Below are 22,708 nucleotides of genomic sequence, written 5' to 3'. Positions count from 1 at the left end.
TAGTACCTGAAATTTATGGCTCTTCCCCTCTAATCCCCCTCACACACTATACTTCTTCTGAGGAAGGAGTAGTATAGTAAGAATAAACAGTGTTACAAATAGTGTTTCTATAAAAGGAAGTTGGCCCATGTTAAGTATATCAGAATGTATCGGGAAGTGTGTGTGTGAAAAGGTTTGTCCTGAGAAAGACCCTTCAAATATATTTTTCAGCTGAATTTAGAAGATTATTATAACTATTATTATTATTTAACTTGGGCCTAAAGTGTGCTAGGAACTTCACAAAAATATGTGCTTAAAGATCCAGGACCCAATTCAACTTCCCTTGAAATCAATTGGATTCTTCCTGCAAGATGTAGAGCATCCCTCAGACTACTCTCTCCTCCACAACCTTTCTTAAAGCCCATTTTAGCATGTTGCCTATAAGAACTCAACCAATTACAGTGCTGTCAACACATGATTTTATCACCAATCTCATGATAGTGGGTGTTCTTCTTAAAGCCCCACTTACTAGAACAGGAGTGGGCAAACTACAGCCTGCAGGCTGGATCCAGCCTGCAAGCCATTTTAATCCTCCCACTGGGGAGCGGGGTCGGGGGCCGCTCCACATGGCTCCCAGAAGCAGCAGCATAGCCTTGCTCTGGCTCCTACGCATAGGGGCAGCCAGGGGGCTCCGCTCTGCATGCTGCCTGCCCTAAGTGCTGCCCCCACAGCTCCCATTGGCCAGGAACTGCGGCCAATGGAAGATGAAGTGTGGCACCTGTGGACAGGGCAGTGTGCAGAGCTGCCTGGCTGTGGCTCTGCATAGGAGCTGGAGGGCAGACATGGCCACAGCTTCCAGGAGCTCCTTGAGGTAAGCACTGCCCGGAGCCTGCACCCCTGAGCCAACCCCCACACCCACACTCCCCGCCCCAGCCCTGATCCCCCTTCCGCCCTCTGAACGCCTCAATCCCAGCCCAGAGCATCCTCCTGCACTCCAAACTCCTCATCCCCAGCCCCACCCCAGAGCCCACACACCCAGCTGGAGCCTTCACACCCCCTGCACCCAAACTTCCTGCCCCAGCCCAGAGCTCTCTCCCGCACTCGGAACCCCCAAGTCCCAGCCCAGAGCCGCCTCCTACACCGCAAACTCCTCATCCCCAGCCCCACCCCAGAGCCTGCACTCCCAGCCAGAGCCTGCACCCCTTCCCACACCCCAACCTCCTGCCCCAGCCCTCATCCCCCTCCTGCCCTCCAAACCCCTCAGTCCCAGCCCGGAGCACCCTTCTACACCCCAAACTCCCCAGGCCCACTGCAGAGCCCGCACCCCCAGCCTAAGCCCTCAACCCCCTGCCCCGCACCCCACTCCCCAGCCCAGAGCCCCATCCCGCACCCTGAACTCATTTCTGGCCCCACCCTAAACCCCATGCCCCCAACCAGAGCCCTCACCCCCTCCCACACCCTAACCCCAATTTCGTGAGCGTTCATGGCCCACCATACAATTTCTATTCTCAGATGTGACCCTCGGGCCAAAAAGTTTTCCCACCCCTGTGGTGAAATCAACAGATTATAGGAAAATCTCAGCTTTCATTTAAAAACATCATAAAGTTTCTAGCCCTCATAATTGTGGAGAAAAGCTTGAAAACATGACCTTTGTGTATGCTAAAGCTCAGAAACTAGGCGGTAAAGCAGAACAACCCCACATATATTATTATTAATTATTACTTTATTATTTCATGATTTTTAAGCCAACCTCAGGATTTGTGGGGACCTGACTCATGATTGGGGCTGGGAGTACTGTAATTAGTGGGAGGCAGGTTGAGAGATAGTCAGGTATTATGTTTATATTTCTAAAATATAAGTTGAAGTGTTGGTTCTGAAGCTTCCAATGGTGGGAACATTGCAAATGGCAAACAGATGATGGGATGCTTGAGAAAATAATGCAAACACAACCAAGGTCAGTCCAACACAGAGTCCGACCATGGACTGGCAGGACATCATATGCAGGGACATAACAAGCTGGGCTTAATGGATGTCATGGACAGGAATGCCTGGCAACGTTGTATTGCTCCCTGTGTCTGTAAAGATCAAAAGAAAAGAAAAAAAGAGAAGTGGGCTCTCAACCTAGAGGGTGGCAAACAAGTTTAACAACAACTCTCCCTTTTGTAGATGGGAGTTGGTTTCTGAAACTTTTTCCTGTTGCAACATGGGGTTATGGTATGAAGAGGGCTGAGAAACACTGAGTTAAAGCAAAGAAGCAAATGAATGTGTATATAAAAATTACCCAGTGTGACTGCTTTCGTCTCCCCCATTCATCATGTATTTTCCTGCAATCATGTACACATACGAGAAACTTTATGCATGTGAGCTCAGAGGAACTACTGATGTGTAAAAAGTAATTCACATACACAAGTGTTGTCAGAATCAGGGCTTAGATTGTAAATTCTACAAGGCAGGGACCATGTCGTCCTGTGTGTTTACATAGCACTTACTACAACAAGGCCCCGATCCTAAGTGGAGCCTCTGGGCATTAGTGCAATATAAATATTAGATAATATGCATAAGTACAAAAATCCATGTATAAATTCAACAGTTATTTTCAGGCAGTCGCCACCAGAAATCAAACAGTATCACCTGCAACTGAAGTGAGACCTCACCATAAACAATAAGGAGACATTATATGAGGACTTCAGTAACTCGGCCAGAGGTTATGGTTCTTTTACAGGAGTGGGCGGGTGTGGTTCTGTGTCCTGCAATGTGCAGGAGGTCAGACTATATGATCATGATGGTCCATTCTGGCCTTAACGTCTATGAGTCTATACATTTTACAAAAGCATTCTGGTGTGGCTTTGTGTTTCTGAATTTCATTGCCTGACACTTTTCTTAAAAAGATGCCTACAAACAGGTGAAAAAAAAAGAATTTTGTTAGGCTTTAAATCAGGGACCCCTTAGGAAAAGATATACACAGGCAGACAAGTCTTGCCATAATAAGCTAATTAGCTCTACTATATACAATTTTTCACCAGGTCCCTGTCACTGACAAAAATATCCTTATTCATGTTTTCTTCATTAAAAAAATAAAATTGGTAAAGATATACATTTGATTTAAAATTAGAGGTGGACTGATATTGCAAAGTTCAGTTACAGATCTGACCCAAATCCAGATCTGGACCCTACATTTCTGGATCTGGGATTTTCGTCTGTTCCATTGTAGAAGAATGTTCTGCCACAAAGTCAGATCCTAATTTCCCTAAATTCTGGCAAGTTCAATTAAGGAATCAGTTTTGGATTCATCATTGTTTGAAATAGTTACCAACATTATTTGGATTCACATGTATGTATTACCTCTTTGTTTCCTTTTCCCTTAAATAGATACAGAGATTGCAGTTTTGCAACTGAGTACATGCAGGCATATCCCTGTGGGGCTCGGGAGTGTGTTTGCACACCTCTTATAACAGGATCAGGCTGAAGTATCGAGGACTTTGGACAGAAAAGGGTCATTTTTATTTTGATCCTTTTTCTTCCTGCTTTTCCTGCATGCTTTACTGCTGAAACCTACAATGCTGCCTGCTAGTGAAAACACATCTTTAGTATGGCAGTGCAGCTCCTGGAATGCACACATCCCAACATGTAATGCTTCATATCCTTCCAAGTGGAAGTTTGTTCAGATCAAGATGGAGCATCACAAATTGGGGCTCACTCTTTTCTGACTCCATTTCCATATTAAACACAAGTATGAATATGAATTGACCAAAACTGGATAAGATAAATTTCCAACTCATTTCCAAATCCACTTGACACTAGGGTACAGGGCTGCAGTGAAGCCTTCCCGTGGCCACCACTCCCAATTATGCCCCTTCTGTGATCCTTTGCAGGGTGGAAGTGCTATTCACACTATAGGTCTACACTACCACTTAAGTCAATCTAACTTACATCGCTCAGGGGGGTGAAAAAGACACATTACAGTGAATTAAGCACTGTTCACACTGGCGCTATGTTGGCAGGAGACACTCTCCCACTGATATAGCTTCCACCTTTCACAGAGGTTGAGTAATTATGCCGATGGGAGAGCACTTTCCTGTTGGCATAGAGCATCTTCCCTCGATGCACCATAGGGACACAGCTGCATCAGTGCAGCTGCACTGACATAGCACTTCTAGTGTAGACCTGCCCTATGGAATTGTGTAACCCATGGCAACTCTCCAGAGAGCCCATAAAGCTGCCCTCCTTGCACAGCTATGCCAACATGGTATAGAAACCCTCTCCATAATGCTCAGGGATCACCAAAGTCACCTATGCAGCTGCACTTCTCAGAACCTCCTCCAAGCACTCGAAATGCAGGGCTCCACTGGTGAGGAGGGTCTTGCAGGAGCTATCTGACCCTGGCGAGTTTCAACAATCAGGTAAAGCTTTAAGGCTTCTGGCAAGAGCCAATGAGGCCTTCAGTTGGGTAAAGTATGGGCAGCACTGAGTTATGGGCCATCTCCTGGAATGCTTCTACAGTTTCTTTCTGATTTGGTTACAGTCTCTCTTTATTCTCCCATCATGTTTTTATTATCACCTGATACTTTGAGGATTGTCCTATACCTATCTTCAACTGTCATAGTTTATAATTCATCTGTTTAAATGTCAACATGCTTAGAGCATTTTTAAAAAGAAAAGCAATTGAGAAATCATTTCTAAGGGAATTAAAGAAAAACCCCAAAACGAATTTGGATGCATTATGGTTATTTACTGCATAAAATGAAAACATCGTAAACACACACACAATAATTAAAACATATCCTCCTCCATCAGCTGGGATCCTGTTTGTTTAGTCCAGATGACACTGATAGATAAGGAATATGCAGAATATAATATAAAGGATTTTGGAGTATTATACACAATATTTCCCCCCTTTAATTGTGTTTTAGTTTTGTCATAGTAAAGGGAGGATAACGTGAGAGTAGTTATTATCATGCATGAAGCAGTATTAACTTTTCATCAGAGACCCTTCCATGCTGTGGAAACTCCTCTTGAGGGCAGTGTCCCAGGGCAGCAAAGGGAAGGTAGGTTAAATTTTCTACTGTATTCTGCTGAGTGATAGTTTGTTATTGTTAATTTAGCAACAGTCAGGACTCCTAGAGCCTGTGTTTTGACATACTTTTGAATTAAAATCACAATAAATACATAAACATACATAGCACCTCTTATCCACCACTGAACTGCAGTGTTCTAATGAGCACACAGCATGATGGTTTAGTGAAAAAAATAACTAGCCCATGAAAAAGGCAGGGGGAATTTAGGTCAATGGAATATAATTACCTGAGTTGGAATTTGACCAGGACACCAGGGTTTCATTCCTAATCTTATGAAAAGTGCCATGTGGTCTTTAATGACCACAAGTGGTCAGGATCTCTGTTTTACATTTCATCAGAAAGGCAGCTGCTCCAGCAGCACAGAGCCTACTTGCAGCATGCAGGGCCATGGCTCACGAGTGACTTATGCCACAAGCTGAAACAACTACAAATTGCTTGGAGGTCTCTCATCCCAGTGCCATACTTGCTTGACCCTGCGTCACTTTACAGAGAACTGACAGAAACACAGCATGAAGTGGTTGATTGACTCATTTTTTCTGGGCATTTTTTCTGTAGCTGACAGTTAATATTGAGAGAGAGAGGACAGGACTATTCCTATCCTATGCCATTTCGATAGGATGTGTGCATTCATTGTTCTAAATTAGCACAATGATCAAAATGTCAATACATTCTGCCCCAATTTTTGCACTGAAAGCATTGCAGCTTGCAGACACAAATGCTGTATACTAGGGAAGACCAAGTAAGAAAGCAAGGCACTTCCAAATGGATGATAATTAATTTTTTTCACCTCAGGTAATGATGAGTTGCATCCAAAGTTGCAATCAGCTAAGAAAAAAACAAAATCTGATTCTGGACACAACTGACAGTTTGATTAGATTCCCCTGTTTGGATTTTTGAGGAGCAGCCATGTGGGGGAAGAGAAGTGTAAATTATTAAAGCACTCAGCTAGTGTTCTACTGAGTCTCATTAATTCCACGTCAAGAAAACGCCAAACCCTTAAAAATACTGTATTTGTTTTCCAAAATGTAAACAGCTCCACAGGACTGGCCTGGTTTTAAATCAAGGAAATGATCATATAGCAACATCAGGGCTGACAAGGTAACTTCCCAGAACAAAGTGCTGCTCCTCCACGCCCAGCCTGACCTTCTTTAATTCTTCACATCTCATAGGTCTGCAGGTCTCTTTTGAGTGGATGCTCACTCCTGTCCCTTCCCCTCCCACACACACTCACACAGAATCCATATTTACAGTGCATCTCTGAACTTACCATGGAATTCATTGCAAAATGATTATGCTGTGTCTGTAAGTCGAGGGCATGTTGGTAGCTCACTCCAATCTCTGTATGACTCTGCAGGAACAATTCTTTGTTGTGGCTGATCCAGTCGAACATCTATAGAAAGTTCACACCAGACAAAGAGTAAGATCAAGTGCAAAATACAAATATGAACGTTTCTGACACAGATTTATGCGAATGACAAAAAATGATTTAGTACCGCCACAAAAAACATCCCTTATCTGAATAGAGTGTATTCAAACAAGGACAAAATTTAAGTTATTACCACCTTCTCTGTGAACCCACATGGTAAGCCGGTCTCTCTGCAAGCTGATCCTATAGTCCTTTCCTATACTTTGATCGGAGTTCCATAAGTAGAAAGACTACAGTGACAGGGCCTACATTAGAAGTTATTCCATTGACTAATGCTCTTGCGGTTCATAATGTTACCAGAACCTAGGAATGGATCACTAATCTTTACACAATAATGATTTGGTTTTCTTCTTTTTCTTTCTTTGTAGTATATGAATAAGCTCCCCACATGTTTCAGCTAAAAACCAAACTGAGGTTTTACATTGATTTTTATTAGTACTTACTCCCCCCAAAAACAAAGAGCCGTCTTGCTTCGAAACGTTAGCTTACAGTGAAACACACATACACATTTTATTTAATTCTGTGGTCCATACTCCTGTCAGGGTCTCACTGCTCTTAGCTCCATTTCAAAGGAAAACAGATGTCTAAGTAGTTTGGTATGTTGGATGTAACTCTAACAAAATTCTGTACATCAGTTTTATTAGTCTCCATCTTTTATTATATAACACCTGACATCCAAGGAGCTCATTTATGAATTAAATATCACAAGTTAGCTATTAGGTAGATAAGGATTATAATACCCATTATTCAAATGAGTACGCTGAGGAATAGAGAAGTTAATTGACCTGTCCAATGTTACAGAGCCTTTTTGAGGAAGAGCCAGAACAGAATTTAAGTGTCCCAACCCAACGTCCTGAGCCTTAATACACACATACTCACACTGTACCATTATATATCACACACTGCACAGTATATATCACCTCAATTTTCACAGATAGAGGAACTGAGTATGTAAAGGTTAAGTGATTTGGTTAAGGTCTAAGCATGTTAGTGGAAAAGCTGGGACTAGAACCCAGCAGCCACGGCTGGGATCTATAGTTTAATAAAAAATAAGACTCCAGAGGACATTCTATGCTAGATTACAGCTCCAAGTTGTGAGCTATGACCATTAAGACAACACTTCTTCTCATGCCAAACAAGTCCTACCAAACCAAATGGTTTTGACTTTAATTTTACTGACTGAAAAATAGCACCCTGATTGTTTTTTGTTTCCCTGTAGAATAAATTCTAAACAAACTGGAAGTCTTCGTTCTCGTCTGGCACTGGTTAGGCAAAAGATGAACTCAGATTTTTTTCCACTAAACCCTGTTTTATTGTTACATTATCCTCGCAACCCACTCTCATGCAGTTTATCTCTTTTGTCTACCTTTTATGTGCTTTCTGACATGTGGAGCGTGAGTTCTTTAGGTCAAGGACTGTCTTGTTTGTTAAATGTCTGTACAATGCCTAGCACAATGGGGCCCTGATCAGGGTTCCTAGGCTGTACCATAATACCAATAATAAATAATGAATAATACCAGGAGTACAGTCTCAGTACAGTCATTTGGTGGTGCTGAAGAGGCATGAGGTTTTACATTGTTGTGAGTGGGAGGGAGGCAAATGAACAGCTTAGCTACAAAAACCATATGCTCAAGCGATTGCTACAAATCTTTGTTATGCTACTGATGTGACCTCAGATAAATACCAGCATCAAATCAATGGAATAACAAAAAGTTTGACTGGTGACACCTTAAGAACAGAAAGATTCTAGCTTCCACGTATTATACATTATTATTATTTCCCAAGGTCAGTTCTCCTCTGCCTGTGCACATATAGGTTCCATTGGCACGAAGAGTTACACAGACATTTAGGCTGAAAATAGGCTCTGTACATACACCTCAAACTCCTCTCCAGTGAAGTTGGATTTTGCTCTAAATGCTCATTTCAACAATAGGATTTGTTCTAGTCTCACTGTGTAGAGGATTTTACACAAGTAACATTTAATACCCCTTACATCAGGGAGAAGAATAAACCTTATAAAAGCTCTAGTAACACCAGATTTAGAGCTGTTACACTGATCCCTGCTCCAAAGACGAGTCCTACCAACCTGTCCCCTTAATGTGTTATTTTACATTAATTTATTTGCAGGAAGAGATTTTGTACCTTATCTTGTATTTTACATTTGCTGATGGAAGATATTTAGGGAAAGATTCAGATCTCCATCACAGCAGTGTAAATCCAGAACAACATTGTTGACCTCAGTACAATCACGCCAGATTTACACCACTGTAACAGATCAGAATCTGGCTGCTCACTCATTATTTCAGACTGTGAAATTGACCAGATTCATTCTAGGATGTAGCCACTGTTTTCAAAACACCTTTAGTGATTAAACTGAAGAAAACAACCTAATGTAATTCAACCTAAAGCTATCACAGTGCCTCATTAAGAGTTAATACAATTTGAGTAGAAAAGAATTTAACGCAGCTGTGGACTCAAGAAAAGTATTACCATAAAACAATACAGATATTTCAAGAGTAAAGTTCATGTCCAAACAACAGAGTTTTATCTCTCTGTTTAGAACCAAACCAGATTTATCTCAAGCAGATACATGTTAAATGTGAACATGTTTTTAACCAAGCTAGAACCATTTAAGGAAAAAAACCTGGCTGAAAGCCATTGAAAATAAATAGTAAATCTAGTATTTTATGCACAGCAATGCTAAATGGAATCAACTTGAATTTAAATGATTAATAAAACAAAACAAGTAGTAACAGATTATTTCTGGGGGTGAAAGAGCGCTTTCTTCATCTTAGCCACAATTGTATTATAGAACAAGGATCTGGGTTAAGTTAAGCCATATTTATGAACTTTGAGGTAGAATAACTGACTAGGAGAAAAATTAAAATTTCAAATGAATAAAAATGTATCCTTTTGTCTCGTTTAATAAATCATAACAAACAATAGTAATTGAAAGGGTACCTCAGGAGCTTTGAGCTACACACAATCATTTTCTGTGTTGCCTTCCAAACATTGTTCTTCATTCATGTTGATGGACAGCAGCAGAATTAGGAAGGCATTCTCAACTATGTTTCAGATTTTGACTGTATTTATTTATGTTACTCCAAATTACTTGCAGGGCCTGTGGCAAATTATCTCATGTTGATAAGGTCCAAGATTCAGTGTGTGACCTTCTTCCTCCACCTACTATAAACTCCCATAACATGGTAAACTCAGGGAAGGAAACGGTGTGTTATGTCCTGGCTTTCAAATCCAGGCCAGTGAGTTTCCACACACCTATCACATCCTGACCACCATCTGATGTCTGCTGAAATCTGGCTGGCTAAAGAGCTAGCAGAACTACAGCCACAGCCAAGGCACCATCCACGAGACCCTTGACTTGAGGATCGCCGGGCTCCACTGATTGGTCCAGCCATGCTATTTAAGCCAAAAGGTGACAAAGGAAGTTGTCTGAGCAATTAGGTGATTCCCTGCTGCTGCACTGGATCCTGCTTGTGTCTGCTTCCTGCATGCTGTATCCAACCATATTTCTGATTCGTGCTTCAGGCTCCTCCCTTGCCCCTGCCCATGGTACTAGTTCCCACTGTGCTCCTGACTGCTCCTTGCCCCTCTGCCGGTTCACGCACTAACACCTCACCTGTGACCATCGGTGACTAATCCTGGCTCTGACTCTCACCTCTGACTTCTGACTCCAACTCTGGCTTGACTCTGGACTCTAGCATTTGGTATCTGACCCCAGCTCTGACCCTCAGCTTCGTATTCACTTGTCTCCTGGCTCTGGTAATCAGCAGTTGACTATGGTGCTGATTCTCAGTTCCACTCCCTGACCTGAATGCCTGTTCTACTCACTAGAGAACACCACCTACGTCCTGGTCCCTAACAAGATGTTGAGTTCCTTGGAGCTGGAGTATGTGTCTGACAAGTAGCAAGAGAGGCCTAGATTCAGCAAAGCAATGAACCATTACATATGTGCTTTGATGAATAGGGGTGTTTTGTTGAATCTGAGCCTTAGCAGATACTAGCAAGTGGTTTCCTATTACTCAGGAAAACTGAGGAATCACATTCACTCTGGGCCAGGACTGTGATAAAGGTGGAAACATCGGGATTTCCCAGGGAGGAAGAAGAGGGCTCACATTGTTATCACCATAGAACTCTGCCAGCATTGAGTGGTTCATACTTTCACATTCCTCATCATGTGACACTGAAGCATGAGTAGTAAACATCACAGAAGCACTTGTGAAACCCCAATGATGTGGTGGTAAGGAGACAAGTTTTCAAAATTCATGAGCCACACCCAAAAAGAACCCCCACAAGATTGGCTCACATGAGATTTTTAAAATAACAAACTGTGAGTTCTTTTTATTTGCCTTCCACTTTTGAGCTCTTGGGGTTCATGTTTCCAAGGTTTTCTCTGCAACCATAAGGGGTACAAATTTACTATTTAAAAAAAAAAAGAAAAATGAGCTTATCATATAATAACATGACTCCAGGAGTTGGGGCTTTAAGAAAAAATGCTAAATGTTGCAAAACCCGTGATAAAATCATGAGAGTTGGCAACACTGGAGAAGAGAGGTGAGTCTGTCGGTGTGACAGCATTGGCTGTCCTGGCTCTGGTTATTGGTGTAAGATTTCCTGAGATGTTTTCAGGTCCAATATCTTTCCCACTTGAAAAACACTGGTGTTTCCTGTGTTGCTAATGTAGATGAAATAAGTGTGTTCCTTGGTTTGCTTCAAAGACTAAAGATGTCAGCAAAGCGATAAGACAGTGATTGCTATTTCACAGAACCTGCAGGGGGAGTTCAAACTGAAGGGCTGTCTTGTGAGTCCTGTAGAAATGTTAAATATCATTTGGTTTGGTTAATTTCTCTATCACAGATTATTTTAAAGTAGGCCAGATTTTAGGACTCAGCCTGCAGATAGTTTTCCTATCATTAAAATGGTGTTACTTAGCACTGAATCAATGGTTTCCAACCCATTTGTGAAAAATATCACCCTAAGCTAGTCCAGTGATTGCCATTATATTAATGATTCTTTAATTACTGCTACGGTTAGCATTCCAGCTTATTTTTTTAATTGGAGTGACTGACTGTCAATGACTTTTCGTACGCTAATCAGTCTTACAGCCATGGAACTCACACTAAATTTTATGAAAGTTTGAAATAACTCTAGGATTGGACATTAGATGGGTTAAAACACATGAACCAACAATTCTCAATGTCTCCCATATTGACACTTCTCCACACAGCTCCAAATAATCTGGAGACCAATTAAGCATTTAGAATTTCTAAGTGACTGTTCATTTTCTTATTTTTTTAAAAACACAAGTAACTTGCAGATAACTTCTAAGGTGATTTTCATTGTCGTCTGCATCTCTTGTGCTACATGAATGAAAAATGAAAGCACACACCGAACAGTGCTAAGTGCTACAAAAATTGCATTTAATGGAGGGAATTAGTTCTTCAGTATGAAAGAATCATAAGATCCAAGCATTGTGCAAAGAGCATTCTCACAAAGGTTTGTTAAACTATTTCCCCTAAGTTCAGTGCCACTCTTTAGTGCTTAAATATCCCCCACTAGGACCCAGACTGAGCCTACTAAGTTTATTTCATTTGTGAGTTAGGATATAAAACTGTATCTCCACTGCCCCATCCATACCCTGGCATTAATTAGCTCTGATTAGCTCAGTTCAAGATGTACAAAACATTCTAAGCAGGCTCCAAAACCAGTGGTATTTTGTCAGCAAAGTCCACTGTTGACTGGGAGATCCAAGTTAAGCAGCATGTAACGGGATCAGGACTCACCACCGCGTCGCCTCCTGCTGGTCACTCTGGGAATTAGCTCAGTCCAGCTCCGGAGTGCCTTCTGCGGGTGGTGTCTTGCCCATTGTCTGCTGTACTCCACTGTTTCGGACCCATGTTGCTCCACCACTCAGTGGTGTCCTCTTCAGGACACTGCCCTCTGGCAATGTCCACTAATTCTTTCTCACCCCCCCTTCTGGGGGTCACGACAGTCCTTTGGCTTGCACCTGCCACAGGTGCCAAACACAACCCAAAGTCTAGCCCCTCACTTCAGGGGAAAGTTGTAGTCTGCAGCAAAGGAGCAGGCCATGCTCCTCTGCGGCCACGTGCAGTGCAAAGGGGAAGGGGGGAACCCAGGCACGCCTGCTACTCTGGGTCCCGACCCAGAAACCCTCTAGCAGCAGCCTTGCCCTTTCCGCCCTCCTTCTCTCCCCTTGTCTGCCTATCATCCCTGGGCCACTTCCCCTTGGCCCTTGCACCCTCTTGGCCCTTTCTGGCAGGGGCCTGCAGCCTAGCAGGTAACAGGCCAGAGCTCACCCTCCGCTCCCCTGAGCCTGCCCAGCACTGCTCTATCTCAGGTGCTCTCCCTGGGAGCCAGTCCTCCTCCCTTGCTTGTCAGGAAGAGACTCCCCTCTGGGCTGCCCCAGCAGCTGCCTCCTGTCTGGCTCCTAACAAGCTTTGCCCTAATTAGCTGCAGATTTCCACAGCCTCCCTGGCTGCTTCTGCCCCACCCCCTGCTAGAGTGGGCCACCTGCACCAGTACACAGCAGACCAAAAGACAGATCCCAAGTTGATCATAAATGAATGATAGTTCTAAGTCTTACTGAGAGTGGAGGAGGGTACTGCCTCCTTGCTTCAGATCCTACTGGCTGACCCTGTTACTACAACTCATTAGGAATTGTTCAGCAAAACAAATGATTTGTGGAAACATATTGGTTTTGATGAAATTCTGACAAACCATTGGGAGGGTTTTGATAAGGTTTCCTGCCAGCTCGACTAGCAGGCTGCTAGGGAGCACAAGCTTCCAAGATCCACGGCTCTGGAGAAGCTTCACCATATGGACTGCCTTGGGGCTGGGGACCCCAGGGCTTCCATGGTCTTCAGCTCTGCAAAGCCCCACTACTTGGACTGCCCCAAGACTTGAAGGCTCCCAGCTGCTAAACCAGGAGCTAAGCCCCAACTAGAGCCTGCAGGGAGCCTCAGAGCCATGAGAACTCCTTGTTACAGAGTGGGAGCTGTGGCTCCCAAGCTCCGATGCTCCTTGCTTAGCCATGACTCTCAGGACTTCTAGGCTCCTGGATCTCCATCAGTCTGCTAGGGCTCATGGGGAGCTAAGCGCCTAGAAGCTGTGGGAACCATGGCTGAGCCAGGAGCTTCAGAGCTTGGGCTCCCAGGGTCAATTTCATTTAGAAATTTTTGAAGCAAAATGTTTCCATTATTTCAAAACATTTTTTTGTGTTTTTCCCTTCTGCAATACATTCTGAAATTCTGCTTTGCACTCTGAAGTGGAGCAAATTTTTTTAGAATATCAGCATTTTTGTTCCTCAGGAAATTCTGACTTTTGACCAGCTCTAACTATAAAACCTGCCATTTCAGCAAGCATAATGACTGCTTGTTTAAGAATGGGGAAGACAAACAAGGACACGAAATAATTTTGTACCCAGTCCAATGATAATTCAGATAATGCAGGATTTACAGCATCATTCCAAATGATAAGAGGAGGTTATGAACCCCGTGCAGTAACTGTGGTTCTTCGAGATGTGTTCCCTTATGGGTGTTCCACTTCAGGGGAACATGCGTTAGTAGCCTTAAATCTAAAATCAGTCTCCACTGTCTGTTTTTGTTTTGTATGATAAAGTATCTTGAGTAGAAACCCTTTCCTTTGTGTTGAGCATGGACAGGATCAATCACTCCTAAATGAAGAAGGGAGTTTATTTCCTGTCTCAGTGAGAGCTTGTGAGAAAGGTTCCTCGAATACGGATGGGGGAAGTGGGGTGGAAAGGAGGAAGGGAGGTAAAGAGTATATGGAAACCGATACTACAGACAAATTATTCTTGGAGAAATCAGTATCCTTGTATGCTGAAAATGAGGAAGCCAATCTCCAAATGTGGGGAGGTGGGCAAATTGTTGCAGCTGGTGAACTAAGGAATGAGGAGGATTTGAACCTTTGACCAGCCCATCAAAAGTGGTGTTTTGAGGCTGGCTGAGTACTCAGGCCACAAGCATGAGGGGATCTTCTCTTCTGGGAATCTGTTTCTTCTTGAGAGGTTCTTTGGAATCCAGAGAAGTGGATTGGGCCAGATTTCTAGGAGGTTTGTGACCTACTAAATTTTCTTTTGTTTGTAGGAGTGTAAATTCTCAGAGATCGTAAAGTGGTCTTGGAATCTTTCAAAGTGTTCAGGGACTTTTCTGTGTTCTCTGAAAACAACTTGCAGACCATCAATGCGGAGGTCCGCTCCAGTGCTGTGGACCTCTGGGAAAGCCAGAAAGTTGGAGCCAGGATGCTCTGTGCATAACTACCACCATAGAGATGGAACTGGCAAGGCATCTGCTACATTTAGGGGTGCCTGAAGGGATGTCCTGGATGGTAACTGTCCCTCAGCAGTTATGGCCTGAAATTGCTCTCATTGCTTCAGTGGAAGGTACTCAATAAAAGTGGTACATTTTGTGTAGTTTGTGTAATTATATTTTGCCATGATCCAGTGCTCCTTTTTAACTCAGCTCAACTCTTCCCAAGAAAGGGATAGACTCCAGAGACCTCCTCGAAGGGCTCCAGGAGTTCACATTCCCCTCATAAGGAGCCTGTTTCTAAAAGACCTTGGTCTTTCATAGGTTGACCCAGAAGCTTTGACCTCTCGGTTTGATACCATAAAGGGAAAGGATTGCTCCGGTACTGGTGAGGCTGGAAAGTCCCAGAGCACTTCTAAGATCTGCCACTGCTCCAGCTGAACCTGGGTGGAGTCCAGACGTGACAAAGAGGGCAAGGAGAAACATTCCTCCAGATTAGTACCATCGGACACAGCTTTGCTGCTGGCACATCCTCTCATGGGTTCCTGGGTACCATGCAAATCTAAGTGTCCAACTCCATCAGTGCCAACCTTGGAGCACTCTAAATCTTTGGTACCATCTACCTGTAGAGACAGACACACCATCATGTCAGTACCACAAGAATTTTGGTACGCAAAGGATTTATTGGTGACAGATGAACCAGAGTCTCCACTGCTCAGGGGGTACTGCGTGCCTCTCGGCAGTGAGACCTATTCAGTCACCAGACTCCCATCATCTCTGGTACCCTTTTCTGCTGGACGATGTCAAGGATGATGGAGAGAGAGAGGGGAATTTGGGGAAAGACATCATGGGAGCACTGGATCTGCCTGAAGACTGGTGTACAGGGGGGTTCACCTCAGCTGGCTCTGGAGAAAGGCAAAGTGAATGTTCCATCATGAATAGACTCAGCTTAATCCCCCAGTTCCTCCTCATCCTGGATTTAAGGGCCAGACAGAAGTTATACTTCTGAGGGAAATGTGTCTTTCCAAAGCAGCAAATGCACTCAGAGCGTCTGTTGCTAACTAGGATGGCCTCCTACCAAGAGATGCAGCATTTGAAACCCTGTGAAACAGGCATGCCCTTCCTAGGAAGGCAAGCCTCCCCAGAAAGAAGGGAGAGGAACAAAATGAATCCTCTCAACTACTAACCTAACAAACTAGCAAACTATCTAAAACCTAAACTCATTAGCAGAAGAAAAAAGCTTCTAGTCAAGGCATGTTCAAGGCAGACACTCTAAAGCTCTATCTCAGGCTGATGCCATTGAGAAGGAAGTGAGGGTGATTTGCCCACACAGCTCTATATAGCCTTAGTGTGAGGCATGAAGATGTGTAGGGCCCATGCACAGTCCAAACTGACAGTGTTAATGAAAATCTCTGATTGAAGGCACGTGGTGCACATGCACCTCTGAAATGGAGCATCCATAGAGACACTACTCTAACCTATGGTTTTCTATAGCGCTCATTACCATAACACCTAAGTATGATCGTAACAACTCTCCCTTTTTTAATTTTTCTTATAACACTCACTAACATGAGAGATGTGCTTGAGCCCAAACCCTGGTTCTCAATACCCTCAAACTCTGGGGAAGGTAGGATCCAAATTTTTCTGTTGTCTCCTATCTATACAGCAAAAAATGATCCAAATGTAATACACTGGCTAATTGCCGGTAATGTGTCCCCTCCCGGTGCCTGGTCAACACAGTGGGGATAAGTCTGCTACTACCACCAGCTACTACTAGTAGTACCAGCAACTACTACCAGCTTTATCTCCAGTGGTAGTGGCCTGTATTGGTGCTGAAGATCTCTACTTCTAGCTCCATCGATGATCAGTGGTGGGTTGTTACAATGTCACCAGCACAAGCACTTAGCCAGTATGTTACAAAAACACCCTCAAATTCTGCTGATGTTTGGGTTCAGATCCACGTCTGAATTTCTCAGCTCAGTCCAAGCTCTAATTATTATTTCAGTCTGAACATCAAGCCAATGAACCCTCCCCACGGCATGCAAATATGAGTGATAGCACTCCTGCTTCCAAAAAAAAAAAATACACGGAACATGTTTGCTAAAGAAATAGCTCATTAGCAATTACAGAGACAAAAAAAAATCTCCACCTCTCAAAAGGCACCTCTGAACAATTCCTTCTTTTCAGGAATCCTCAGCCCAAGCCATAAGAAATAGGCTAGGACTGGTAAGCGGGGGCAGAATAGAATCCCTGAAAATATTACCATGATGATAACAAAGAAAAACAATTAGCCTGAAAGAATATCTAATTTATACATATATGTCTTGGATTTCTGGACTCAGATAGAAAAGAACCACCTATTGAATCAACAGCTATACTTCTTCCACCACCTTAGTTTTCCTTGGCAGTCTCCCATCCAAGTATTGACCATGCCTGACACTGCTTAGCTGATTTGATCTGACAAGATTACAACCAGAGATAGGTTTCAAATACTAAAAACAAACTCAAGAGTGATTGGAAAAGACCCAACAAAAATATGAGGTAAGGTTTCATAATGAGCTTTGCTCAACATGGTACATAATACTTCACACAAATATTTAGTCTCTGCTGTCTCCTTATGAGCTGGTACACACTTAAGAAATGTTATTATTCTAACAGAATCTTTTGGGTCTTTATTTGAATGAAGGACAGGTAACCAATTATGTATATAATCAAATGCAAAGAAATCCAGGCAATGCATCTGAAGGGATGACGAGGCTAGAGGAATTAGTAGGAGGCCCAGAGAAATTCCTTACCAATTAAAGCAAAGCAATCCATCACTTACAGGAGATGTTGCATGCATGTTGGGTTGCCAGTGCCACCTATCCAGTTTTAAATTGGCTCAACTAGAGAAAAGTATGAGAGGTTCCACATGGAGGACATTTGAAGCTAAGCAAACATTTAAAACTTCCTTTTCACAAAATAATACTTGTATAGGAGTAATGGTCAAAGTCACTTTCTTGAGGTTTATAAAGCTTCCAAATATAAGATCTTGATCATCACCCATTAAAGTCAGTGCAAAGATTCCCACTGAATTTAATGAGAATTAGATCAGGCCCATAGTCTTTGCAATGCATATAATATGAACACACCAGTATTTCCACAAAAAGTTACTGTGTAAACCGTTGGTGGTTGATATGGAAGTTCTAACTGAACTTGAAGGGCCTGGTCCTGCAAAGACTTTTACCCATGCTTAACTTTATCACTGGACTTCTAAAGATCTACTCACTTGGGTAAAGTTATATATGTATGTAAGCATTTACAAAATTATGCACTAAAACCCTGACCCTAGAGCAGTGGTTCCCAAACTGGGGTTCGTGAACCCCTGGTGGTTCGCAGAACGTTACAGGGGGTTTGCCAAAGAAAAATTTCACTAATGGCGAACAGAGGACCCCAGGGATTGGAGGCAGCAGGTGGGACCCAGTTGCAGGGCAGACTGCCCGAACCCCAGAGAGAGTGGGGAATCATAGAATATCAGGGTTGGAAGGGACCTCAGGAGGTCATCTAGTCCACCCCCCTGCTCAAAGCAGGACCAATCCCCAACTAAAACATCCCGACCAGGACTTTGTCAAGCCTGACCTTAAAAACTTCAAAGGAAGGAGATTCCACCACCTCCCTAGGTAACACATTCCAGTGCTTCACCACCCTCCTAGTGAAAAAGTTTTTCCTAATATCCAACCTAAACCTCTCCCACTGCAACTTGAGACCATTACTCCTCGTTCTGTCATCTGCTACCACTAAGAACAGTCTAGATCCATCCTTTTTGGAACCCCCTTTTAGGTAGTTGAAAGCAGCTATCAAATCCCCCCTCATTCTTCTTTTCTGCAGACTAAACAATCCCAGTTACCTCAGCCTCTCCTCATAAGTCTTGTGTTCCAGTCCCCTAATCATTTTTGTTGCCCTCCGCTGGACGCTTTCCAATTTTTTCACATCCTTCTTGTAGTATGGGGCCCCAAACTGGACACAGTACTCCAGATGAGGCCTCACCAATGTCAAATAGTGGGGAACGATCACGACCCTCGATCTGCTGGCAATGCCCCTACTTATACAGCCCAAAATGCCATTGGTCTTCTTGGCAACAAAGGCAAACTGTTGACTCATATCCAGCTTCTCGTCCACTGTAATCCCTAGGTCCTTTTCTGCAGAACTGCTGCCTAGCCATTCAGTCCCTAGTCTGTAGCGGCGCATGGGATTCTTCCATCCTAAGTGCAGGACTCTGTACTTGTCTTCGTTGAACCTCATCAGATTTCTTTTGGCCCAAACCTCTAATTTGTCTAGGTCCCTCTGTATCCTATCCCTACCCTCCAAAGTATCTACCTCTCCTCCCACTTTTGTGTCATCTGCAAACTTGCTGAGGGTGCAATCCATGCCATCATCCAGATCATTAATGAAGATAATGAACAAAACTGGGCCCAGGACTGACCCTTGGGGCAGTCCGCTTGATACCAGCTGCCAACTAAACATGGAGCCATTGATCACTACCCGTTGAGCCCTACAATCTAGCCAGCTTTCTATCCATCTTATAGTCCATTCATCCAGGCCATACTTCTTTAACTTGCTGGCAAGACTACTGTGGGAGACGGTGTCAAAAGCTTTGCTAAAGTCAAGGAATAACACGTCCACTGCTTTCCCCTCATCCGCAGAGCCAGTTATCTCGTCATATAAGGCAATTAGATTAGTCAGGCATGACTTGCCCTTGGTGAATGCATGCTGACTGTTCCTGATCACGTTCCTCTCCTCTAAGTGCTTCAGAATTGATTCTTTGAGGACCTGCTCCATGATTTTTCCAGGGACTGAGGTGAGGCTGACTGGTCTGTAGTTCCCCAGATCCTCCTTCTTCCCTTTTTTAAAGATGGGTACTACATTAGCCTTTTTACAGTCATCCGGGACCTCCCACGATCGCCATGAGCAGCCCGAGCCCTGTCCCCATGAGCAGGGGAGCCAGCAGCCCAAACCCCAGCACTCCACACGGGGCTGGCAGCCCGAGCCCCAGGGAGAGCGGGGCCAGGTAGTTTGGGCTGGCAGCCCGAGCCCTGCCCCCGTCAGCGGGGGAGCTGGTCGCCCAAGCCCCAGTGCTCCACACGGGGCTGGCAGCCCGAGCCCCAGGGAGAGCGGGGCCAGGCAGTTGGGGCTGGAAGCCCGAGCCCTGTCCCCGTCAGCGGAGAAGCCGGCAGCCCTCTCACCCAATCCCAGCTTCTGGCAAACAGAGGCTAGGGACACCATTCCTGCCCATCTTGGCTAATAGCCATTAATGGACCTATCTTCCATGAATCTATCTAGCTCCCTTTTGAACCCCGTTATAGTACTGGCCTTCTCAACACCCTCTGGCAAGGAGTTCCAGAGGTTAACAGTGTGTTGTGTGAAAAAATACTTTCTTGTGTTTGTTTTAAACCTGCTACCTATTAATTTCATTTGGTGGCCCCTTGTTCTTGCATTATGAGAAGGAGTAAATAACACTTCCTTATTTACTTTCTCCACAGCAGTCATGATTTTAGAGACCTCTATCATATCCCCCCTTAGTCGCCTCTTTTCCAATCTGAAAAGTCCCAGTCTTATTAACCTCTCCTAATACGGAAGCCGTTCTACACCCCTAATAATTTTTGTTGTCATTTTCTGAACCTTTTCCAATTCCAATATATCTTCTTTGAGATGGGGTGATCACATCTGCACGCAGTATTCAAGATGTGGGTGTACCATGAATTTACATAGAGGAAATATGATATTTTCTGTCTAATTATCTATCCCTTTCTTGATGATTCCCAACATTCTGTTCGCTTTTTTGATTGCCGCTGCAATTTGAGTCGATTTCAGAGAACTATCCACAATGACTCCAAGATCTCTTTCTTGAGTGGTAACAGCTAATTTAGACCCCATTATTGTATATGTACAGTTAGGATGTTTTCCAATGTGCATTACTTTGCATTTATCAACATTAAATTTCATCTGCCATTTTGTTACCCAGTCACCCAGTTTTGTGAGATCCTGTTGTAGTTCTTTGCAGTCTGCCTGGGACTTAACTATCTTGAGTAGTTTTGTATCATCTGCAAATTTTGACACCTCACTTTTTACTCCTTTTTCCAGATCATTTATGGATATGTTAAAGAGGACTGGGCCCAGTACAGATCCCTGGGGGACACCACTATTTATCTCTCTCCATTCTGAAAATTGACCATTTATTCCTACCCTTTGTTTCCTATCTTTTAACCAGTTATCAATTTATGTGAGAACCTTCCCTCTTATCCCATGACTGCTTATTTTGCTTAAGAGTCTTTGGTGAGGGACCTTGTCAAAGGCTTTCTGAAAATCTAAATACACTATATCCACTGGATCTCCTTTGACCGCATGCTGGTTGACCCCCTCAAAGAATTCTAGTAGATTGGTGAGGTATGATTTCCCTTTACAAAGACCACGTTGAATATTTCCTGTTCATCTATGTCTGACAATTTTGTTCTTTACAATAGTTTCAACCAATTTGCCTGGTACTGAAGTGAGGCTTACCGGCCTATAGTTGCCAGGGTCACCTCTGGAGCCCTTTTTAAAAATTGACGTCATATTAGCTATCCTCCAGTCATTTGGTACAGAAGCTGATTTAAATGATAGGTTACAGATGACAGTTAGTAGTCCTGCAATTTCACTTTTGAGTTCTTTCAGAACTCTTGGGTGAATACCATCTGGTCCTGGTGATTTATTACTGTTTAGTTTATCAATTTGTTCCAAAACCTCCTCTAATGACACCTCAATTTGGGACAGTTCCTCAGATCTGCAACCCAAAAAGAATGGTTCAGGTTTGGGAATCTCCCTCACATCCTCAACAGTGAAGACCGATGCAAACAATTCATTTAGTTTCTCCGCAGTGGCCTTATCGTCTTTGAGTGCTCCTTCAGCATCTCGATCGTCCAGTGGCCCCACTGGTTATTTAGCAGGCTTTCTGCTTCTGATGTATTTAAAAAAAAATTGCTATTACTTTTGGAGTCTTTGGCTAGCTGTTCAAATTCTTTTTTGGTCTTTCTAATTATATTTTTACACTTCATTTGCCAGAGTTTATGCTCTTTTCTATTTTCCTCATTAGGATTTATCTTCCACTTTTTAAAAGATGCCTTTTTGCCTCTCACTGCTTCTTTTACTTTGTTGTTTAACCACGGTGGCTCTTTTTTGGTTCTCTTAGTATGTTTTTAAATTGGGGTATACATTTCAGTTGAGCCTCTATTTTGGTGTCTTTAAAAAGTTTCCACGCAGCTTGCAGGGATTTTACTTTTGGTACTGTACCTTTTAATTTCTGTTTCACTAACCTCCTCATTTTTGTGTAGTTCCCCTTTCTGAAATTAAATGCTACAGTGTTGGGCCGCTGTGGAGTTTTCCCGCCACAGGAATGTTAAATTTAATGATATTATGGTCACTATTACCAAGCGGTCCAGCTATATTCACCTCTTGGACCTGATTCTGTGCTCCACTTAGGACTAAATCAAGAATTGTCTCTCCTCTTGTGGGTTCCAGGACTAGCTTCTCCAAGAAGCAGTCATTTATCGCAGCATCCCTTCCTGAGGTGATGTGTACTCAGTCAATACGGGGATAGTTGAAATCCCCCATTGTTATTATCATCGAGTTTTTGTTTTTTATTCCACAGTTGTGGATTTTTTATTTATTTATTTTTATTCCACAGTCGTGGAATAGTCACAGGTTTAAACTCTGACATCTCATGACGCTTTATACTGAATAACAACTTTAAACCAGAAATATTAACTTACTGCTGAATTTGTTTCTAGCCCTGATGGATCCTAAAATAGTGCACAAATGTTCAATTGAAGGTCTCCTCTGAAAAGTGATTCCTTGGAGATCAGAATATGTGTTCCCGAGTTCATTTTGCCTTGATGATTTCCACATCA

At 43.2% G+C, this 22,708-nt stretch overlaps 1 protein-coding gene across 6 annotated transcripts in view; it reads right to left on the bottom strand.

Moving 5' to 3' along the window:
- KALRN (kalirin RhoGEF kinase) overlaps positions 1-22,708 on the bottom strand; it is a 766,757-nt gene that overhangs the window by 417,849 nt on the left and 326,200 nt on the right. For all 6 annotated transcript variants that reach the window (XM_074967163.1, XM_074967166.1, XM_074967164.1 and 3 more), the window contains exon 6: positions 6,322-6,444. In XM_074967163.1, coding sequence (XP_074823264.1) covers positions 6,322-6,444 — 123 coding nt within the window. The remainder of the gene's footprint in view (positions 1-6,321; positions 6,445-22,708) is intronic.

Source organism: Natator depressus, chromosome 11 (assembly GCF_965152275.1).
Source record: "Natator depressus isolate rNatDep1 chromosome 11, rNatDep2.hap1, whole genome shotgun sequence".
In the NCBI taxonomy this organism is placed as follows: domain Eukaryota; kingdom Metazoa; phylum Chordata; order Testudines; family Cheloniidae; genus Natator; species Natator depressus.
The sequence above is the reverse complement of the archived record's forward strand: the minus strand, read 5'-3'. Positions and strand labels throughout refer to the sequence as shown.